Source organism: Cynocephalus volans, chromosome 8, assembly GCF_027409185.1.
Source record: "Cynocephalus volans isolate mCynVol1 chromosome 8, mCynVol1.pri, whole genome shotgun sequence".
Taxonomy (NCBI): Eukaryota; Metazoa; Chordata; class Mammalia; order Dermoptera; family Cynocephalidae; genus Cynocephalus; species Cynocephalus volans.
In genome coordinates, this window is record NC_084467.1 from 140821780 (window position 1) to 140842289 (window position 20510).

General features: G+C 41.4%; 1 protein-coding gene across 1 annotated transcript; it reads left to right on the forward strand.

Annotated features, from left to right (window-relative positions):
• The first annotated feature begins 981 nt into the window (after positions 1-981).
• LOC134383598 (liprin-alpha-1-like) lies at positions 982-4383 on the forward strand. The gene is made up of 2 exons (XM_063104806.1): positions 982-1914; positions 2173-4383. The coding sequence occupies exons 1-2, from the start codon at positions 982-984 to the stop codon at positions 4381-4383; spliced, it is 3144 nt and encodes a 1047-aa protein (XP_062960876.1).
• The last annotated feature ends 16127 nt before the right edge of the window (positions 4384-20510 follow it).

Consider the following 20510-nt stretch of genomic DNA (forward strand, 5'->3'; position numbering starts at 1 on the left):
GGACAGAGATTAGAAGAGAGTGGTGGACAAGAGGGTGAAAGAGGGAAGGAGAGAACAGAATGGGGCTTTTAACCTCCAAAAATGAAAGTAAAAGTTTACCGGGGCTTTGGAACCTGTTATAGTGGTCGTGAAGACCATGGTGGGGTGGGTATGGGTGTTAGGAGCTACCGGACAATCTAGACTCCCTGTGGTAGCCTGAAAATGGCCGGTGCTCTTTAGAAAAGGGGGCTTACCTAATGATGAGCCAGTGGTGAGTGGAAGAAGCCAGAGCCAAAAACAATGGACGAGGGTGGACCGTCAATGGTGAGCGGTGAAAGGGAGGCCAGTCCTGGCAGGATGGAGTGTTACAGCTCGAGGGAGACCTGAGGGGCGACTCGGAAGGTGCTGTCGTTGCGATCTGAAAAGTGTCGCCGCTCGAGAGAAACTCCGTCCCAGGTTTCCGCACCAAATGAAAGGACGAGTCAACACCAGTTGACGATCCACCGGAGAGAGCCCGTTTATTAGGCAGCACACACACACACATATATAGGGCTTTAAGTGGAAAGCTGATTGGCTTAAAATACAATCCCTACTTATCATACCGCATGGGGTTTGGGGGGAGCTGATTGGTGTGTAATTCGTGCTGGCGGGAAGGAGAATACGGAAGAGAAGGGCAACCAGCGCCATGATCGGGTGTGGCCGAGAAGGGCTTATGTGATCGGGGTGTGATCCCTTGGGGCATTTGGGTCCCTACACAGTCCCCTGGTCTTGACCCCTTCACAGGGTTATTGTCCCTGTGAGTGTCTTCATGGTGTGTGTTCCTGCACTTAATATTTGCCGGTGTATGCTTTCCCAACTTATTTGCATACAAAGTGTAACAGATCTGAGAATAAAGAGGCTGTGAACCTTTCATTTATTAGCTGCAGATACTTATGTAATTGCAGATTTACGGGAACCTGTATTCTGCTCTTAATGATTCTAGTCTGGGTCTTTCATTTGCAGATGATGCGTGAGGTGATGCCAACCATCAGTGAAGCCGAAGGCTCCCCGGGAGGAAGTGGGAGACATGCGTCCGGCTCCCCTTCACAGGCAGACGCAGATTCACATATAGAACAGTTGATCGTCTCCATGCTAGAAGAAAGGGACCGACTTCTTGACACTCTTAGAGAGACTCAAGAAATGCTGGCATTAACCCAGGGGAAATTACACGATGTTGGTCTTGAAAGAGATTCCTTGCAGAGACAGCTCAAAACTGCACTTCCACAGGCGTTTGCTGCACTTATGAAGGAACTGAATGTATGCAGGGAGGAGCTCCTTGAAAGGGAAGGAGAAATTGCTGAACTGAAAGCAGAAAGGAACAACACCAGGCTGCTTTTAGAACATCTGGAATGCCTTGTCTCTAGGCACGAGAGGTCTCTCAGGATGACCGTGGTGAAGAGACAGGCACAGTCCCCAGCACGTGTGTCCAGCGAAGTCGAAGTGCTCAAAGCACTGAAGTCATTGTTTGAGCACCACAAAACTCTGGATGAAAAGCTGAGAGAGAGATTACGAGTAGCACTTGAAAGGTGTGGTTTGTTAGAAGAAGAATTAGGTGCCACACATGAAGAGCTAAAGATTCTTAAAGAACAGAATAAGCAGAAAAAAACACTAACAGATGGAGCACTTGACATGAACCATGAACAAGAAAATACCCCGAGCATGAATGGAAAGAGATCTTCTGATGGTTCGTTAAGCCACGAGGAGGACCTTGCTAAAATAATAGAGCTCCAGGAAGTCATAGACAAGCAATTGAGGGAGCAGAGCCAAATGAAAGAGCAACTGGCCGCCCTCTCCAGTCACGTGGCAGAGCTGGAGGAAGATCTCTACACGGCCAGGGAAGACTTGATCAAATCTGAGGAGATGAATATGAAATTGCAAAGGGACATTCGTGAAGCCATGGCCCAAAACGAAGACATGGAAGAGAGAATCAGTCATGTGGCAGAGCTGGAGGAAGATCTCTACACAGCCAGGGAAGACTTGATCAAATCTGAGGAGATGAACACGAAATTGCAACGGGACATGCGTGAAGCCATGGCCCTAATGGAAGACATGGCAGAGAGAATCAGTCACCTGGCAGAGCTGGAGGAAGATCTCTACACGGCCAGGGAAGACTTGATCAAATCTGAGGAGATGAACACGAAATTGCAACGGGACATTCGAGAAGCCATGGTCCAAAAGGAAGACATGGAAGAGAGAATCACTACTCTTGAAAAATGCTCCCTCGCTGCACAGCGTGAAGCCATGTCTGTGCATGACCTCAATGATAAACTTGAAAATGAAATTGCAAACAAAGATTCTATGCATCGCCAGACTGAGGATAAAAACCGTCAGTTACAGGAACGGCTGGAATTAATGGAGCAAAAGCTGCAGCAGACCATGAGGAAAGCCGAGACACTCCCAGAGGTGGAGGCGGAGCTGGCCCAGAGGGTGGCAGCACTCTCGAAGGCTGAAGAGAGACAGAGCAACACTGAAGAAAGGTTAAGAGAGATGGAGGCGCAGCTGGAGGAAAAGAACCAAGAACTGCAGCGGGCAAGGCAGAGAGAAAAAATGAATGAAGAGCATAATAAATGTTTATCAGACACTGTTGACAAGCTTCTTTCAGAATCTAATGAGAGGCTCCAGCTTCATCTGAAAGAGAGAATGGCTGCTCTAGAAGAAAAGAATTCTCTGTTAGGAGAAGTTGAAAATGCAAAAAAGCAATTGGAAGATACACAACATGATAAGGATCAGCTCGTTTTAATCATTGAAGCATTGAGGGCTGAACTAGACCAAATGAGACTAAGAGGTGCTTCACTTCATCATGGCCGACCCCACTTGGGCAGTGTCCCAGATTTCAGGTGCCCTGTGGCAGACAGTCACACAGATTCCTACAGCACCAGTGCAGTGTTGCGGCGCCCCCAGAAAGGCCGCCTAGCTGCTCTACGGGATGAGCCTTCCAAGGTACAAACTCTTAATGAAGAGGATTGGGAACGTGCCCAACAGGCTAGTGTCTTAGCAAATGCAGCACAAGCTTTTGAGAGCGATGTCGATGTGTCTGATGGTGAAGATGAGGACGCCATGGACGTGAGAAACTCGACAGGCTCCCAGGACGGTCCCGTGAGCAATCCCAGCAGTAGTAACAGCAGCCAGGACTCGCGCCACAAAGCCCCAAAGAAGAAGGGCATCAAGTCCTCTATCAGCCGCTTGTTTGTCAAGAAAGAAAAGGGCCGACCTGGACAAGCTGGCAAAGAATCATTAGGACACCCTGGTATTTCAGAGACAGATAATGCATCTCAAGATGCCTTGTCACTGAGCAAATTGGGAGGACAGGCTGAAAAAAGTCGTAAACTTCCAAAAAAGCATGAATTGCTCGATGAAGCCCGAAGACAAGGTTTGCCTTTTGCCCAGTGGGATGGGCAGACCATAGTTGTGTGGTTGGAGCTCTGGGTGGGGATGCCCGCCTGGTATGTGGCTGCCTGCCGAGCCAACGTGAAGAGCGGGGCCATCATGTCAACCCTGTCGGACACCGAGATGAAGCGTGAGATCGGCATCAGCAACCCCCTGCATAGGCTGAAGCTGAGGCTGGCCATCCAAGAGATCATGTCTCTTACCAGCCCGTCCGCCCCTCCCACGTCGCGAACGACACTCACATATGGGGACATGAACCACGAGTGGATTGGGAACGAGTGGCTGCCCAGCCTGGGCCTCCCTCAGTACTGCAGCTACTTCATGCAGTGCCTGGTGGACGCCAGGATGCTGGACCACCTGACCAAGAAGGACCTCCGCGGGCAGCTGAAAATGGTCGACGGTTTCCACAGAAACAGTTTCCAGTGTGGAATGATGTGCCTGAGAAGATTAAACTATGACCGAAAAGAACTGGAAAGAAAAAGAGAAGAAAGTCAGAATGAAGTAAAAGATGTGCTTGTTTGGAGCAATGATCGAGTGATTCGCTGGATCCTGTCAATTGGCCTTAAAGCATATGCAAACAATCTTTTAGGGAGTGGCGTTCACGGTGCCCTTCTGGCCTTAGATGAAACCTTTGACTTCAACGCACTGGCGCTATTGTTACGGATCCCAACGCGGAATACACAGGCTCGTGCTGTCTTACAAAGAGAATTTAACAACCTTTTGGTCATGGGGACTGACAGAAGTTTTGATGAAGACGATGATAAAAGCTTTAGGAGAGCACCTTCATGGAGAAAAAAATTTAGACCAAAGGACATTCGTGGCTTAGCTGCTGCATCAGCAGGGACTCTCTCTGCAAACTTGCAAGTTACTTCTTCTATGTCTTCACCCTCCACGCAGCCAAAGAAGATGCAGATGGACGGCAGTGTGTCAGGAACACAGAGGTTGGATTCTCCCACAGTCAGGATTTACTCCTGCTAAAGCCTCCTGCTGTTTACCCACACTACTTCTACAGATGATTACGCAGCATTTTGAATCCAGCGAAGACTACATTTTAGAATGCAACGGAATCTTTAATCTCTTAATACTTATAATATGGACCATAAGATATTTTATTACAGAGTTTTTAACTAGTGAAAAATTCATGAATACCATAGAGAAAATATTTTAGAATTTAATGTTTCTTATATTTATGTAAACTTATGACTCTTCATTTATATAGTTACTTACTTTTCCGTGTATATCCAGGCTATAAATATCCTTTCAAATCAATTCATGTTCTTATACCTAATTTTAGTTTTTCAAATGAATGTACTGTAATGCTTATATGTATAAATCCTAGGGACAAATATAGGGCTTTTGTAAATTATACATTTGTTGTAATTATTATTTTTTAATTTTTTAATGATAAACCATTACAGAGAAGAAAAATAATAAAAAAAATAAAAATAATTTTTAAAAAAGTATTAACTCCAAGAGGTGATTCTTGAATGTGAAGACTAAAAAAGTAATTTCAGAAACCAAATGGAAAGATTAAGATTGTGACATAATCTAAACTCAGGAAGGAGAAAAGCCAGGAGAGGACCTCCTCTTACAGTCAACTTTGGTGGGTTACAGAGCAAAACTTCTGTCTCAAGGGGAGGTGTAAATCTTGTAAGCACAGGGAGTAGGTGGCCAGGGGCAGGAGCCCAAACCAGACAGCCGAGGGGACAACTAGAACTGTGTTGTCCACCTCAGGCACCCTTGGCAATATGCAGAACCACAGTGCATGAGCCTTTTCCAACCCACTGCAGTGGCCCATAGAGGAAGGAAGACATGCTCAGATGGCAACGTGTGCAACCTACTAACGCAGCTTCTAAGGTTTTTCCTTCTAAGAAAACAGACTCCTGGGCAGAATTAATTCACTAATTAAACTGATATTTATTGAGTACCCTTTATTTATATTTACAAAAAACTAATTATTTATGTGATGACTGTCATAATGGGGAAGTTGAGCCCCACGGAAGCATTTAACTTCAGAAGGAGCGAACCTGGCCAAGGCTTCAGGGAGAGCTTCCCAGAGGAAATAAAGCTAAAGCTGGGATCATAAGGGTTAGGAGGAGTCAGCAGGGGGAAGACTCAGGGGCAACAGCGGAGGCAAAGTTCATGAGGTGGCAGAGGGCCAAGCACGAATTTTTAAGAGACTTGAAGAACTGTGTAACTGAAGAATAGAAAGAGAGGGTAGGAACGGAGCACAATGGGATCTGCTGTACTTGTTGATTTCCCAGCCAATGAGAATCACACTTAATGACACTGGTAGAAGATTTTGTGGGATTTTAGTAATGGAAAAATATAGCTCTAACTGGCACAATTTGCTAGTATAGCTTTAACCTGCGCAATTCGCTTCTGCAAATGCTTTAACCTGTGCAATTCGCTTCTGCAAATGCTTGCTAATATGGGGAAACATATCTAAAGGCATTTTATGTATAGCAGCTTCTAAGGGGCTGTTGAAATGTAAAGCAGCTTCTAAGGGGCTATTAAACAGCAGGGGGCCCAAGTACACTAAACATTCCAAGAGGGGCATACCCCCCCACGGTCCCCCGGACAGTCTGGTTCCTTATCTAAAAGTCTCCTTGCCAGGTGCCAAGGAAGATATACCATTTAAAGAAGCGCTCTTATCAGGGTTACCAGCCTATTAAAGGCCACCTGTAAATCTAAAGGCACCACAGATCTACCGGGGTACCAGCCTGCTAGAGTCTGCCCATAAATCCAAGGGTGCCACTCATAACCGACAACTCATCCTGTCATAAAGATCTCTTCAAGAAAAACTGTATAAAAAGTGCTTGCGTTGTAAACTGGGCGGGCTTTTCCGAAAGGCAAAGCATCCCAGCATGATGGAAAAATAAAATCCCTCTTGCTGATTGCAGTGGTCCTGTTCTTGTGGTCTTTGTGAGGAGAGCCACTCCGGCATGTAGGATTTGTGCTTGGTGCATGGGTCTTACATTTTTGGGGGCTCGTCTGGGATCAGCTCGCTCTCCCTGGGACCAAAGACTAGAGAACGGAGGATCGCTCGAGCTGGTACCACGGTTGTCTGTCTGACTGTGTCTGTTTCTTTTGTTGTTGGCTGTAAGCTGTCTATTATAATCTGGTTTCGGTGGCTCCAGGACGGAATCACCTGCCTGATTTTAGATTTTCTGAGGCTCCAAAGCGGAGCCATCTGTAGTGGTCAAGCGGTGGGGCAGACGTGCCGGCACGCCACAGCCACAGGAGTCCTGGAGGACGCTCCAGATTCCTCTGCAGGATACGAACACGTTCGGCTCCAAGGGAGATCTCTAGGAAAGAGACCCCTCCCGAGTTCTCTGATAATCTGGTTGTGGCGCTCATTGCAGGGGCTCATCGGTGTTTTGTTTTTTGTCTGTCTGGTTGTGTGTGTGTGGGGACTGACGATTTTTCTGGGGCGACATGGGGCAGACTGTCTCAACCCCTTTGGGCCTGACTCTGAAATACTGGAATGACGTGAAGGACAGAGCTAATGATTTGTCTGTGCCGGTTAGAAAGAATAAATGGGTAACACTTTGTTCTCTGGAGTGGCCAGCTTTCCAGCTCGGATGGCCTGCTGAAGGTCCCTTCTCTCTGCCGTTGATCAAAGCGGTAAAAAGAAAAATTTTCAATTCTGAAAATCTCCTAGGCCATGCATGTTATAACATTGTCTGGGAAGATTTAGTCAGGGATCCTCCTCCGTGGGTCCGTCCCTTTGTTCCCTTAACAGGTCCAACGGCTGTGTTTGCTCTCCAAGAAGTAAAAAAGAAACCGGAGGTCCTGCCGTCCACCGGCCCGGACTGGCTTCTTTCTGACCCCCCTCTCCCTCCCAATCCTTCTTTCCGATCACAGGCAGCCGGCCATCCACTCCACCAGAGGAGGACCCACCAGAAAAGAATCTGAGGGAGGGCCGGCTCAGGGGACACGCAGTAAACAAGTGGCCCCTCCAGATGCTCTTCCTATCTCCCCCCTGCGGGCTTACGGCCCCCTGATGAAGAGGGCAACCAGCCCTTACAGTACTGGCCTTTCTCTTCCTCTGATCTTTACAACTGGAAATCTCAGAATCCCCCTTTCAATGAAAACCCCCACGGTCTCACTAACCTGGTAGAATCTCTCCTATTTACTCATCAGCCCACCTGGGGTGACTGCCAGCAGCTTCTACAGGTCTTGTTCACTACCGAGGAGAGACAACGAATCTTCCTGGAAGCTCGAAAGAATGTGCCAGGAGACGATGGGGGACCTACCCTCCTCCCTGATGTTATAGATGCAGGGTTCCCATTAATCAGAACAAACTGGGACTTCAACTCGGCAGAAGGTAGGGAGCACCTGAAGGTCTACCGCCAGGCTCTCATGGCAGGTTTCCGAGGGGCAGCAAAACGCCCCACCAATTTGATTAAGGTAAGAGAGATAACTCAGGGGCCCGATGAGTCTCCATCAACATTCCTGGAGAGACTCATGGAGGCATTCCGTCGGTTCATCCCATATGATCCTGATAGTGAAGAGCATAAGGCTACAGTGACAGTCGCTTTTATTGACCAGTCTAGTAGGGACATCAGGAAGAAACTGCAGAGACTGGAAGGGTTGCAAGATAAGTCATTAAGAGAATTAGCGCAGGTGGCTGAAAAGGTTTATCATAACAGAGAGTCAGAAGAAGCAAAGGAAATAAAAAGAGAAAAGCGCCAAGAAAAAAATTTTCACAAACTTCTGGCCACTGCAGTTAGGGAGACTAGGGAGCCCAATAAAATGGTGCCAGGCAATAAAAAGGAACCCCTGGCGAAGGATCAATGTGTGTACTGTAAGGAGAGAGGACACTGGGTTCGAAACTGCCCCAGGAAAAAGAAAGAGCCTCAAGCCCCCAAAGTCTTGGCCTTGCAGGAAGACAGTGATTAGGGGGGATGGGGTTCGGGTCCCCTCCCCGAACCCAGGGTAACTCTCAAAGTGGAGACCCAAAGTGGCTAGGGAAAAAGCTAGGAAAGTAACAGCAAATAAAATCCCCCCTAAGTATACTGTATTTAATCAGATTCATTGTAGTCTGGCACTTGCTGTACTGATTACCCAACTTGATATCCTGAGTGAGACCATTTTATTCCTACAAAACAATCTGTACTGTCTAGGCAGAGACATACTAATTCAGTTAGAGCCTCAAAAGGAGAATCAAACATTGAATTGTGATGTGAATCTTCAGTGTGTTTCAAAAAAAAAGAAAGAAAGAAAAAGAAAAAAGCTGTTACACAGTATTGTATAAGACAGTGATCCCAAGCTGAAAAATGTAGGCTACCATTCTGGATCAGCTTTTCATTCACTGATTGTAGGAATGTTCATGTATATCTTGTGTTTGTACACAAAGCATACAAATATCTGTTCTCTGTGTTTCAAGAATAGATGTTAATACTTTTAGTTAGATGCTAATACTTTTAGTAAAGTATTTAGAAAACTATATTTTATTATTCATATGCACGAACATATATGAGGGATCTCCATCATATAAAAAAGAATTTAGAATGAACCAGATGATGTTCCCTCAGCTTTTTCCATAAATTTAAGAGTGTGATATAAATTATCCCTTTACAAAATCAGGATATAGTATATTCAACTTTAAAGCTTACATGTAGAACAAAACAACAAAAATAAGATACCTAAGACAAATACAAGCAAGACCTTTATGGAGAACATTATGAATGTCACTGAAGGTCATAAGAGAAGACCTAAATACGTAGAGAGACAATGTTTCCGGAGAGAAAGATTCAATGTTGTAAGTGTGGCAATTTCATCCATCTATAAATTGATCTATAGATTCAAGCAATCCCAAACAAAATCCCACTAATACCTGATAAGCTGATTCTGAAATATGGGCATAAAGGACCCCAAATAACCAATACCCATCTGATGGACAAATGTAGGGAACTTCTTATAAAGGTCTGTGATTAAGCGTATGTGACATTGGTATAGGTATAGGTAAATAAACCAGTGGAACAAAATAGCCAGCCAAGGAATAGACCTATACAAGTATGGACAGAGGTGACATTGCAGACGTGGGAAGGGAAGAAAAGAAAGGACGATTCAATACATGGTGTGGAGGCAAATACTCTTAACCTTTTAGCAGAAAATGTAAAAGAATATTTTACAACACCAAGATAGAGGTGGATTTCTTAAACAAAACTAACCAACCACATGAAAAAGGTTGATAAACTTGACTATATGTCATTTAAAAATTTCTGATCCAAAGAGAGTGGGGGGGGGAAGCTATAGTCTTGGAGAAGTCATCTGCAAAACATAATTGAAAGAAAAGACTCCCAGACTAAGTACAGAACTCCTGAAAGTCAATTAGAAAACAAAACAAAACAAAATACCCCCTAGGAAAAAAATGGGAATAAACAGAAAAAAAGACAAATAGCCAGCAAACATGAATTGGAGCTCAATCACATTGGTTGAGTGAGAAAATGCAAACTGAGGGAAAAAGATACTGTAACATACCCATCAGATTAGCAACAAAATCTAGGAGTCTGCTGAAAAGTAGAGCAAAGAAAGGATGCACAAATCCTATGATCCTGTGGTCTACTCCCTGATACATACCGTAGAGCAGTATTTTTAAAATGGAGTGTGAGGTACTGTTTAGTGGTTGTGGAATAAAATGAGTGGTTTTGGTGCAGTTTTATAAAAGGAATTATTTTCAAAAATAGTTTCAATCAGCAACTTGAATGAATCCCAAAAAACCTTAATGTATGGTCAAAAATGTTAGTCACAGAAGAATATTCTAAGTATGATTTATATTATATAAATTTCAAATATAGCAGAATTATTCATAATAGCCCCAAAGTGGAAATAACCCAAATGTCCATCAACTGGTGAATGTATAAATCAAATGTGCTATGTCCACACAGTGGAATATTATTTAGCAATAAAAGGGAATAAAGCACTGACATGCTACAACATGGATGGACTTGAAAACATTATTCTAAGTGAAAGAAGCAGGTCACAAAGAATCACATAATGTATAATTCCATTTATATGAAATGTCTAAAACAGAGAAATCTACAGAGACAGAAAGTAGATCAGTGTTTTGCTAGGGCTGGGAGAGTTGGAGGAAATGGGATTGACTGCAAATGAGGACAGGTTTCTTTCGGGGGTGACAAAAATGCACTAAAATTGATTGTGGTGATTTTGCATAACTACCAAAAACCATTGAATTGTATACTTTAAATGGGGGAATTGTATGTATGCAAAAAAGTCAAATGCAGGCAAAACTAGTACAAATTTAGGAGGTTTATTAGTCAGGGCTTTTCAGAGAAACAGAAGCAATAGGATATATATAGAGAGAGAGAGAAAGATTTTAAGGAATTGGCTCATGCAATTGTGGGGGCTGGAAAGTCCAAAATCTGCTGGGCAGGCTGGCAGGCTGGAGACAAAGGAAACAGTTGCTGTTGCAGTCTTGCATCCAACAGCAGTCTGAAGGCAGAATTCCTTCCTTCTCAGGGATCGCATTCTTTTCTCCTAAGGCTTTCAACAGATCAGATGAGGTCCACCCACATTATGAAAGGTAACCTTCTTTATTCAAAATTACTGATTTAAATATTAATCGCATCTGAAATATACCTCACAGCAACATCTAGACTGGTTTGACCAAACAACTGGGCATCCTAGCCTAGCCAAGTTGATGCATAAAATTAATCATCACAGGAGGTAAAGTTCTAAGCAAAATTAAGAGACCGATTAACACAAAATTCAGTCTAGTGCTTATCTCTGGGGAGTAGAGCAAAGCATTGAGAAGAGAAGGGACACACAGAGGGCCTTAAGCCTCAAAGTTAATGGTCATGTTCTGTTTCTCAAGGTGGGTGCTGGGTATATGAGCATTCATTTTATTAGTAATATTTAAACTAATATATTAGTTTGTGGATTATATACCATATACATTAGCTTATAAGATATATTCCAGTTTATTAAATATTTTATATTAAATTTTTTCTAAAATCTAGAGTATAAAGGGATAGTAAGTTAGCAATTTATGTAAATAAACAGTTGCAGATATGCAGCCTTAAATAATACCTGGCTTTGTACATGAAATCTATGAAAAGGCATCAAAAGCAATTCATGGTCCAAAAATTATCCCATCTCTGTCTCTAGATATTTATTCAACATCTGCTGTCAACATGGATATTGAGTCTCACGGAGGAGGACTGAGTGCAAACCCATACGGAAGTTACGCACATTGGAAATGCCCATAATGTTAATAGTGGTGTGGTGGGGTAGTGGACTATGAGTGGTTTTTCTTTTTCTTTTTCCCCCAATTTTCAACATTTTTTTTTATCCTGTAGTAAAATAAACTTCAGTAAATCATTGAATTTTAGAGCCTTGGCCTAGAAGGACCAATCCAACTCGCCACATCCGTGTTAAAATATCTCTTACAGCATACTTAACTTGTTTTAAGTGTTCCTCCTTGCTCTTCTATTTTTCCCTTCCTACTTCCCTCCCTCCCTCTCTCTCTCCCTCCTTCCCTTCTTTCCTTCTTGCCCTATCTAAAACCTCCAGTATAACACTGAGCAGAAGTGATGCGATCTGACATTCTTGTCTTGTTTCTGATCTTAGGGGCAACACTTTTAGTCTTTCTCCATTAAGTATGATGTTAGCTGCAGGCTTTCTGTAGATGCCCTTTAGCAGGTTAAGGAAGTTTCCTTCTATTCCTACATAGCTGAGATTTTTTGTGAAGAATGCATGTTGGACTTGTAAAATTTTTTTTTTTCTGCATCTTTTGAGATGATCATACGGTTTTTCTTTTTAAGTTTGTTAACATGATAAATTGCATTAATTGATTTTTCCAATTTTTTTATTGTGGTAAAATACATAAAATATAAAGTTTACCACTTAACCATTTTTAAGTGTACAGTTCAGTGGAATGAAATATGCTCACTAAAATCCAAAAGACTCTGAACCATAAATGCTGGCGAGGCTGTGGAGAAAAAGGAACTCTCATACATTGTTGGTGGGACTGCAAAATGGTGCAGCCTCTATGGAAAATGGTATGGAGGTTCCTCAAACAATTGCAGATAGATCTACCATACGACCCAGCTATCCCACTGTTGGGAATATACCCAGAGGAATGGAAATCATCAAGTCGAAGGTATACCTGTTCCCCAGTGTTTATCGCAGCACTCTTTACAATAGCCAAGAGTTGGAACCAGCCCAAATGCCCATCATCAGATGAGTGGATACGGAAAATGTGGTACATCTACACAATGGAATACTACTCAGCTATAAAAACGAATGAAATACTGCCATTTGCAACAACATGGATGGACCTTGAGAGAATTATATTAAGTGAAACAAGTCAGGCACAGAAAGAGAAATACCACATGTTCTCACTTATTGGTGGGAGCTAAAAATTAATATATAAATTCACACACACACACACACACACACACACACACACACACACACAAACCAGGGGGGGGGGAGAAGATATAACAACCACAATTATTTGAAGTTGATACGACAAGCAAACAGAAAGGACATTGTTGGGGGGAGGGGGGGAGGGAGAAGGGAGGGAGGTTTTGGTGATGGGGAGCAATAATCAGCCACAATGTATATCGACAAAATAAAATTTAAAAAAAAAAAAAAAGACACAGATCACTGATATCAAGAATGAAATAGGGCATATAACTAATGATCCTGAGGCCATTAGAAAGATAATAAGGGAGTACTGTAAACAATTTTACACTCACAATCTGAACAGCAGGACTCACAAATCTGAACTCTTTGACGATCAATTCCTTGGATTCCACAAACTACCAAAACTCAACCAAGGTGAAACAGACAACCCTCCTTTGGCTGCATTGCACATATTTTGATATGCTGTACTTCATTTTCATTTAGTTCTATGTATTTTAATTTTCTTTGAGACTTACTCTTTGACCCATGCATTACTTAAAATTTAATTTCCATGTGTTTGGATGTTTTCCTATTGTCTTTCTGCTGTTGATTTCTAATTTAATTCCATTAGGGTCAGAGAACACACTTTGCATTATTTCAGTTCTTTTAAATTTGTTGAGGTTTATTTGATGGCCCAGGATACGGTCTATCTTGGTGAATGTTCAACAAGTGCTTAAAAAATATGTGTATTTTGTTGTGACATTTGCTTTTTAGTCATACATTTTATGTACCCCTCATCAGAGGAAACTGAAAGTTGTGTCACCTTTTTAGAAATTTCTAACTGAACCACCAATTTTTGATAGTCGGGAAGCCTGTTTATCCTATTTAGGATACAATGTTGCTATAAATGTGGAATATCTCATTGAAAGGTTAAAGACAGGGTTGAAGTCAGCTGTGGGGTGCAGTCTTTAAAAGAAAAGTTTGGACTCTCGGGTGCTGGAGAAATGGCCTATGTTGCTCTCCAGGGAAGAATGCCCTGGGAGGCATTACGGGGGATTATGGAAGGAGGTGAAGGGATAGGAATCTTAATCTGGGTGAAGAGCAAGTTCAGCAGGACTAGACTCTCCACCTCTCATTCCTGAAGCTCCTTCCTTCAGCCATGGCTTTCTTCCACAGCCCATGGATCACTTTCCACTAAGCATTGTTAGTACCTTTCAATAACTTCTCTCCCTGTGGCAAGCAGATTGTAAACACGCTGAGAATATGGCAGCTCCTCATGATCCATCTCTGCCCTAGCGCAGCTCTGGAAGTAACAGTGGTGCATTCCTCTTTGACAGGTGACTTATGGCTGTTGATGAGACACATGCACAGGAATACTCACTGTCTTCGTGAGTCCACACAAGCTGAGGAGTGCTTGGAGGCCCATCCCCAGGAGTGGCGAAACACAGCACTGATGTGAAGTAAGCAGTAAACTTCTTCAAGTTGGTTATATACCCATGGTGGACTCCATGGAAATCTGGAGCAATGGTGACCACAGTGATAGCCTCAGAGACATCTGCTGGCCATGCTAGAAGCTGGATAAACAGGTTGAAAAAGAAATCCTTTTTAATTGCATGTCTTTACTCTCAAATCTGTATCAGAATTTTGTTTTGCAATTAATGTGTCTTTAAGGAAAGCAAAGTCATAATTAAGAAAGTCCATAAATCCTACATCTTATAATCTTACTTCAAAAAAGTTGAATTTAAAAGATATCATAGATTATTGCATATGAATATGTAGATTCATATATATATATTTATACGTGTATATATAAGTGAATATCTACTTTAACTCTTATTGGAATAATGGACACTCCCTCACACTTTCACCTTTTCTTCACTTACACATGTCACAGAACATATATTTTTTAACAGTAAGGAATAATGACGACAGTATTTGTTAATTTAATTGAATCAGTATAATGAAACAAACACAAACATCTTTCCCGATAGGCACCTACTCTGACTCAGAAAGAAGCCCATGATTCAACAGGAGCAATCTTAATTATTTATGATTTATAACACACTAGGTTTCCTGAAAAGGATTTTAGGAGATTGGTTACAAATGTAAAGAAATAAACTATATATACCTATTCCCAGAATAGTTGTTTTAATGTCTTGGCAACATTTTCTTTGTGTGTGAGTTTCAATTACACTGACACCCAACATTTCTAGGATTAATTAGCTCTGAAAGTTGACATGCTGCAGGACACAACGCGTATTTATGTACATCAAACTGACAGCTCAGCCATCAAATAAGCACCACAGTCTCGCCAATAAGACTTGACAGGAGAGTCAAGAAGGCAAAATCATCTTGGCTGATCAGTATGATTTTCTTTCAAAAAAACCTCTGACTTTAGATACCTCTGAGGAAAAAGAAAAGGCAGGGAAAATTTCTGGCTACATCTGCCTTTCTAGCAGACAAACAAGTGTTTTAGTAGGTAAAGCCAAGTGGAGGGGAAAAAATGAACCATGTGCCTGAGGAAATCATACTCTCTGAATCTGAGATTACCACATATTCAAGCAAACTAGATGGAATCCCTTCTCTATAAAGATCTTCCCTGAGTGTACCTGCCATTAAAGAAGGTTAGTGAACATGCCGTAAGTAAAATTAAGGTAGGCTCCCAAATCTAACTGGAGAAGTTGATCTAAAAGGTAAGATAAGCTTTTTTACTTTTGGAAATTGCATCCAAGCACATCTACAAAAGCAACATATTCTGGCAAGTAAGGACAATAGAAGTTAGATGGTGGGAATTTGTCTGTGTCTCTAATTCAGATCGAGTAGGTACCCTGAATCAACCAGTCTCAGTTCTTTAAACAGAACTCTCCCTAAAGTAGAAAGGTAGGAGGAATAAGTATCCTAACTTGATAGAAATGTCCCTCAAGTGCGTCTGGTGCTCTTTGCTCTAAGTCTGTGTTCTTCTGAGAGAACTCCCTTCCAGGTAGAAGTGATTTGTGCAAATGTTGATTCCAGTCAACAGAGATAGGTCTCCCACTGGTCATTTGTAAATGAATGGCTTTTCTCATAAGAAACTGCTCTCTTATGTGTGAACTATCTTCTTGATAACTAATAGTTTGAGTTTCTAAGCCAGTATAGCTGATAATAAGACTTTGGATAAATGGTGATCCTACCAAGGTCAAGACACGCTGCACCTTGAGGCAATGGGGTCTTCATGAAATAGGAGGGGGCCATCTCCTCATTGCATCACAAGTTCATTACAGACCAAGACAGCCTCCCAGAGACCCTAAACGAAGGCCACGTACCTTGTATCCCTGGTTGATGCCATTGATGAACTGCTGAGGTGGAGGGTTCCACAGGAACTGAATGGTCATGGAATTCACAGCTTCTGTCTGCATGTTCTGTGGGGGTGCAGTAGGCACTGTTCCAAGGCAGTCATTGAAGACAGCAAAACAAAATGGTAGGCAGTGGAGAGGAGAGACAAAAAAGAAACCCTTAGCCGCCACTCACGATTCACAGGCAATTACGGCATGGAGAGCAGGGAAGTAGGATGAATGTTCCTGGAAGCTAACGGTGGCATTACAAAGAAAGAGAATTGGGCTATTTCTCATTTTCTGTTGGAGAATTCTTTAAGGCATAGGCATAAAAGTGGGCTAGACCATCTACTCATTCTACAGATGAGCCTTTCCTATGCATCCAAGACAGATAACAAGCAAAAACTTTCTATAATTTGTTTTCCAATTACCAAATATTTGAGACCAAGACAAGGTTCCATCTAGAAACCTGCCCCCCCCCACCATTCTATACCACAATGTTTCAAGCCAAATTATTCTTTATATGAAAAAACAAAACAAAACAAAACTATCACCCCCCTCCCATGCATATTGTTGTTTATTCATTTGGAGGTTAAATTTCTTTTTGTCAACAGAGGGAACCATTTTTGGATTTTCCACTGTTTCTTTCTTTGACTGAACAGCTATTGAATCCAATCGTATACCTGCCAAATGGCCTGCCTTCAAGGAATGTACATTCTAGGGGAGATGCTCATGTAATTGTAAACTGGCAAGTTACTCCACAGAGCAGTAAATGTCCAGGGCAGAGCGAGTGATCCTGCCCCGGGAAGGAACAGATGTCTTCACTTGGACTGTGTCTGAAAGAAAGGGTGGATCTTTGAAGGAGGAAGGGCCTTGACAACTGCATTCTCAGCTGGGAAAACAGAGTGAGCAAAAGCATGGTGCCAGGAATGAGCCTGGCAAGGGGTGGAACCCGGTGAGCATGGCTACACATGGGGCATGGGGGGGGAGAGGGGACGAGGAGGTGGATGGGCCACTCTGGGGATTGCCTAATATGTCAAGAAAGTGGTTGATAATTTATATGGTACGCAATGGGAAACTGAATGCTTTTGAAAGATAGTGGCATGACAGGGCTAGCTTTTTAAGGATGGTAACCCCAATGGACTGCAAAGAGGGGACTAGCCCACCGGCTGTACCATCAAACTTTCTGCAGATGAAAACGAAGGTCCTGGCTCTTTAGAAGCTTGTTTCCAAAGTGAAACACGGAAGCCCAAAGGATCCTTTGGCTCAGGGTAAAGACACAAAGACAAAGGTCTCCTGGCACAGAACACACGGGGTCAGAACACATCCGGTTAAAAATTACTACATTGTTCATGGCTCTCTTCCTGAAAAGAAAATATCATCAGGCAGAGATTAAAAAAACTTAAAATTCACCAAGCCCTTCGAGTCTACTCCTTTAAGTCATGCTCTCTTTTCCCATCTGCTGTTGACTATGGCTGTGATATCCCTGAGTCCCTCCCTCTGTAAGTCACCAAGGAAGCTGACCTACTTCCTCACTTGGCACCCATGCAAAATCTGTGGATTAAAAATGGCCACAGGGATTGCTATACTGAGGATGTAGAAAGTTGGAAAGAACATCACATCCACCTAAGAACAAGAAAAAGCTGAAAAATACTACAAAATCATAACTTTTCTTGAGCCTATAAGAAAGCTGAGGTTCCACATCAGCCAAAGAGTAAGAAATAGAAGGGAAAAATGGGCCTGTCCAAGGAGTCGGGGTGTGAGTGCTGGCTCACCTGTGACAGAGCATGAAAGAGAGAAAGAAAGATGCCATGCAAATGGGTAAGGAAAATTCAGCTGAAATCCTCAATGAATTGTTAAAGCCTGAGTGTGGGCTAGCATGGGAGTATAGAATCTTTCAGAGCTGCAGACACAGAAAAAGAATACATTTCGTACAGAAGAAAATCAAATCCCAATATATAAAAATCATTGTCTATTCTGATCAAGTGGGACTTAAAATCTGAGTATCAATCAAGGTAACTCACCGTATCAACAGAATAAATAAAAAAACATATGATTATCTTAATAGAATTAGAAAAAGCATTTGATGAAATTTAACATCCAATCATGATTTTAAAAAAAACAAAACAAAACACCTCTCAGCAAAGTAGGAATTTAAAGGAACTTTCTGCACTTGATAAAGGGCATCTATAAAACACCTACAACTAATATTTTATTTAAGATGAAAGACAGTGCTTTCCCCCTATGATCAGGAAAAGGCAAAGATGACTTTCTCACCATTCCTATTCTGGAAGTCTAAGCCATACAAGGAAAAAGAAAAAAGAAAAAAGCCATGCAGACTGAAAAGGCTGTCTCTATTCACAAACAGTAAGTTTGTCTATGTAGAAAATTCCTAAGAGTCAACAAAATGAAAGCTCTTAGAACTGAGTGAGGTTAGCAAGATCAAGGATACCAGATCAAAATACAAAAATCAATTATATTTCTGAACATGAGCAATAAACAATCGGAAATTGAAATTAGAGTCAGTACCTTTAAAATAGCAATGAAAACATAAAAGAGACATAAGCAAATTATGTGCAAGTTCTGTAGGCCGAAAACTGCCAAACATTAAAACATGAAAGAAATAAAAGACCTGAATAAATAGAGAGTTATATCTTATTAATGGATTGGAAGATAGCACAGTAAAGAGGTCAATTTTCTCCAAACTAATCTATATAGTAAATGCAATACCAACCAGAATTGCAGCTACATATTTTTTCTGAAATTGAAAAGGTGATTTTAAATTTTATATGGAAAAGCAATTAGAATAGCCAAGACAATTTTGAAAAAAATTGGACAACCTTCACTACATGATTTCAAGACTAACTATAAATCTACAGTAATTAAAACAGAATGTTACTGGAGAAAGAATGAACACATTGATCAATGACAGAATAAAGAGTTCAGAAATTACTCCCAATTATATCAATTGATTTTTGATAAAAGCACAAAGAAAAGACAGTCTTTCCAATAAATGGGGCTGAAAAAATTAGACACCCATACTCAAAAAATAAAATAAAGTGTGGATCCATACCTCATGCCATGTACGAAAACTAACTCAAAATAGATCAGAGGCTTAAACATAAACCTATAAATTATAAAACTTCTAGGAAAAATAGTTGTGACATTAGGTTAGGCAAAAATTTCTCAGATACAACCTCAAGGACATAATTCATAAAAGAAAAAATATTGATAAATCTTACTTCATTGAAACAGGAAACTTCTGCTCTATGATAGACTCCTGTTAAGAAAATTAAATAACAGGCTACAGACTGGGAGACAACATTTGTAAGACATATATCTGATAAAGAACTCTTATTGACAATATATATAAAAAACTTAAAAATCCAATAATAAGAAAGCCAAAAACTCAAAATATGGGCAAAAAGAATCAGATAGTTACTTCACAAAGAAAATAGAATGATGGAAAATAAGCCTATGAAAAGATCCTCAACGTCGATGGTCATCAGGTAAATTAAAATCATGAAGTGATACTACTACGTATCTATTAGAAGGGCTAAAATAAATAATAAACAGTAACAACTAAATATTAGTGAAGATGTGAAGCAACCGAAGCTCTCATACTTTTAGATGGGAATGCAAACTGGTGCAACCACTTGGTAAAAGTTGCGAAGTCCAAAGTTAAACATGCACTAGCCATACAACCCAGCAATCCTGCTCCTAGATATTTGTGCAGAAGAAATTCACATAAAAATCTGTATGCAATGTTTATAGCAGCTTTAATAATCACCCCAAACTGCAAACATCCCAAATGCTCCTCAATTGGTGGATGGGGAAACAAACTGTGGTACATCCATGGAACAGAATGCTACTCTGCAATGAAAAGAAACAAACTACTTATACACACCAACAACATAATCTCAAATGCATTTTATAAGGAAAAGGAGCCAGATTCAAAAGACTACATACTGGATTATTCCATTTATACTGTGTTCTGTAAAAGGCATAATTATAGGAAGAGAAAACTTCAGTGGTTGCCAAGGGCAGCAGGCAGAGATAGAGGTTCGAGTACAAAGGGCCAGCACAAGGGAATTTTGGAGGTGATAGAAATATTCTACATCTCAATCAGAGTGAATGTGGGTTGTTAATGTTTGTCAAAACTTATGGAACCATATACTAAAAGAAGTGAATTTTACTATGTGTAAATTATATCACAATAAATCACACCTTTAAAACATGCTGCAAATTCTTTGATACTTTTCCCATTGAGTGGACCACGCCAGCTCCCCCTTTTTTACTTTGGAATTTCAAGGCGAGGAGTTCTCATTGTGTTGTCTTTATTGCGGATCCGAGGTATCTGATGAGGACTGGAAAAACAAACAACAACAATAATAATTCTGATTATGAACACGCCAG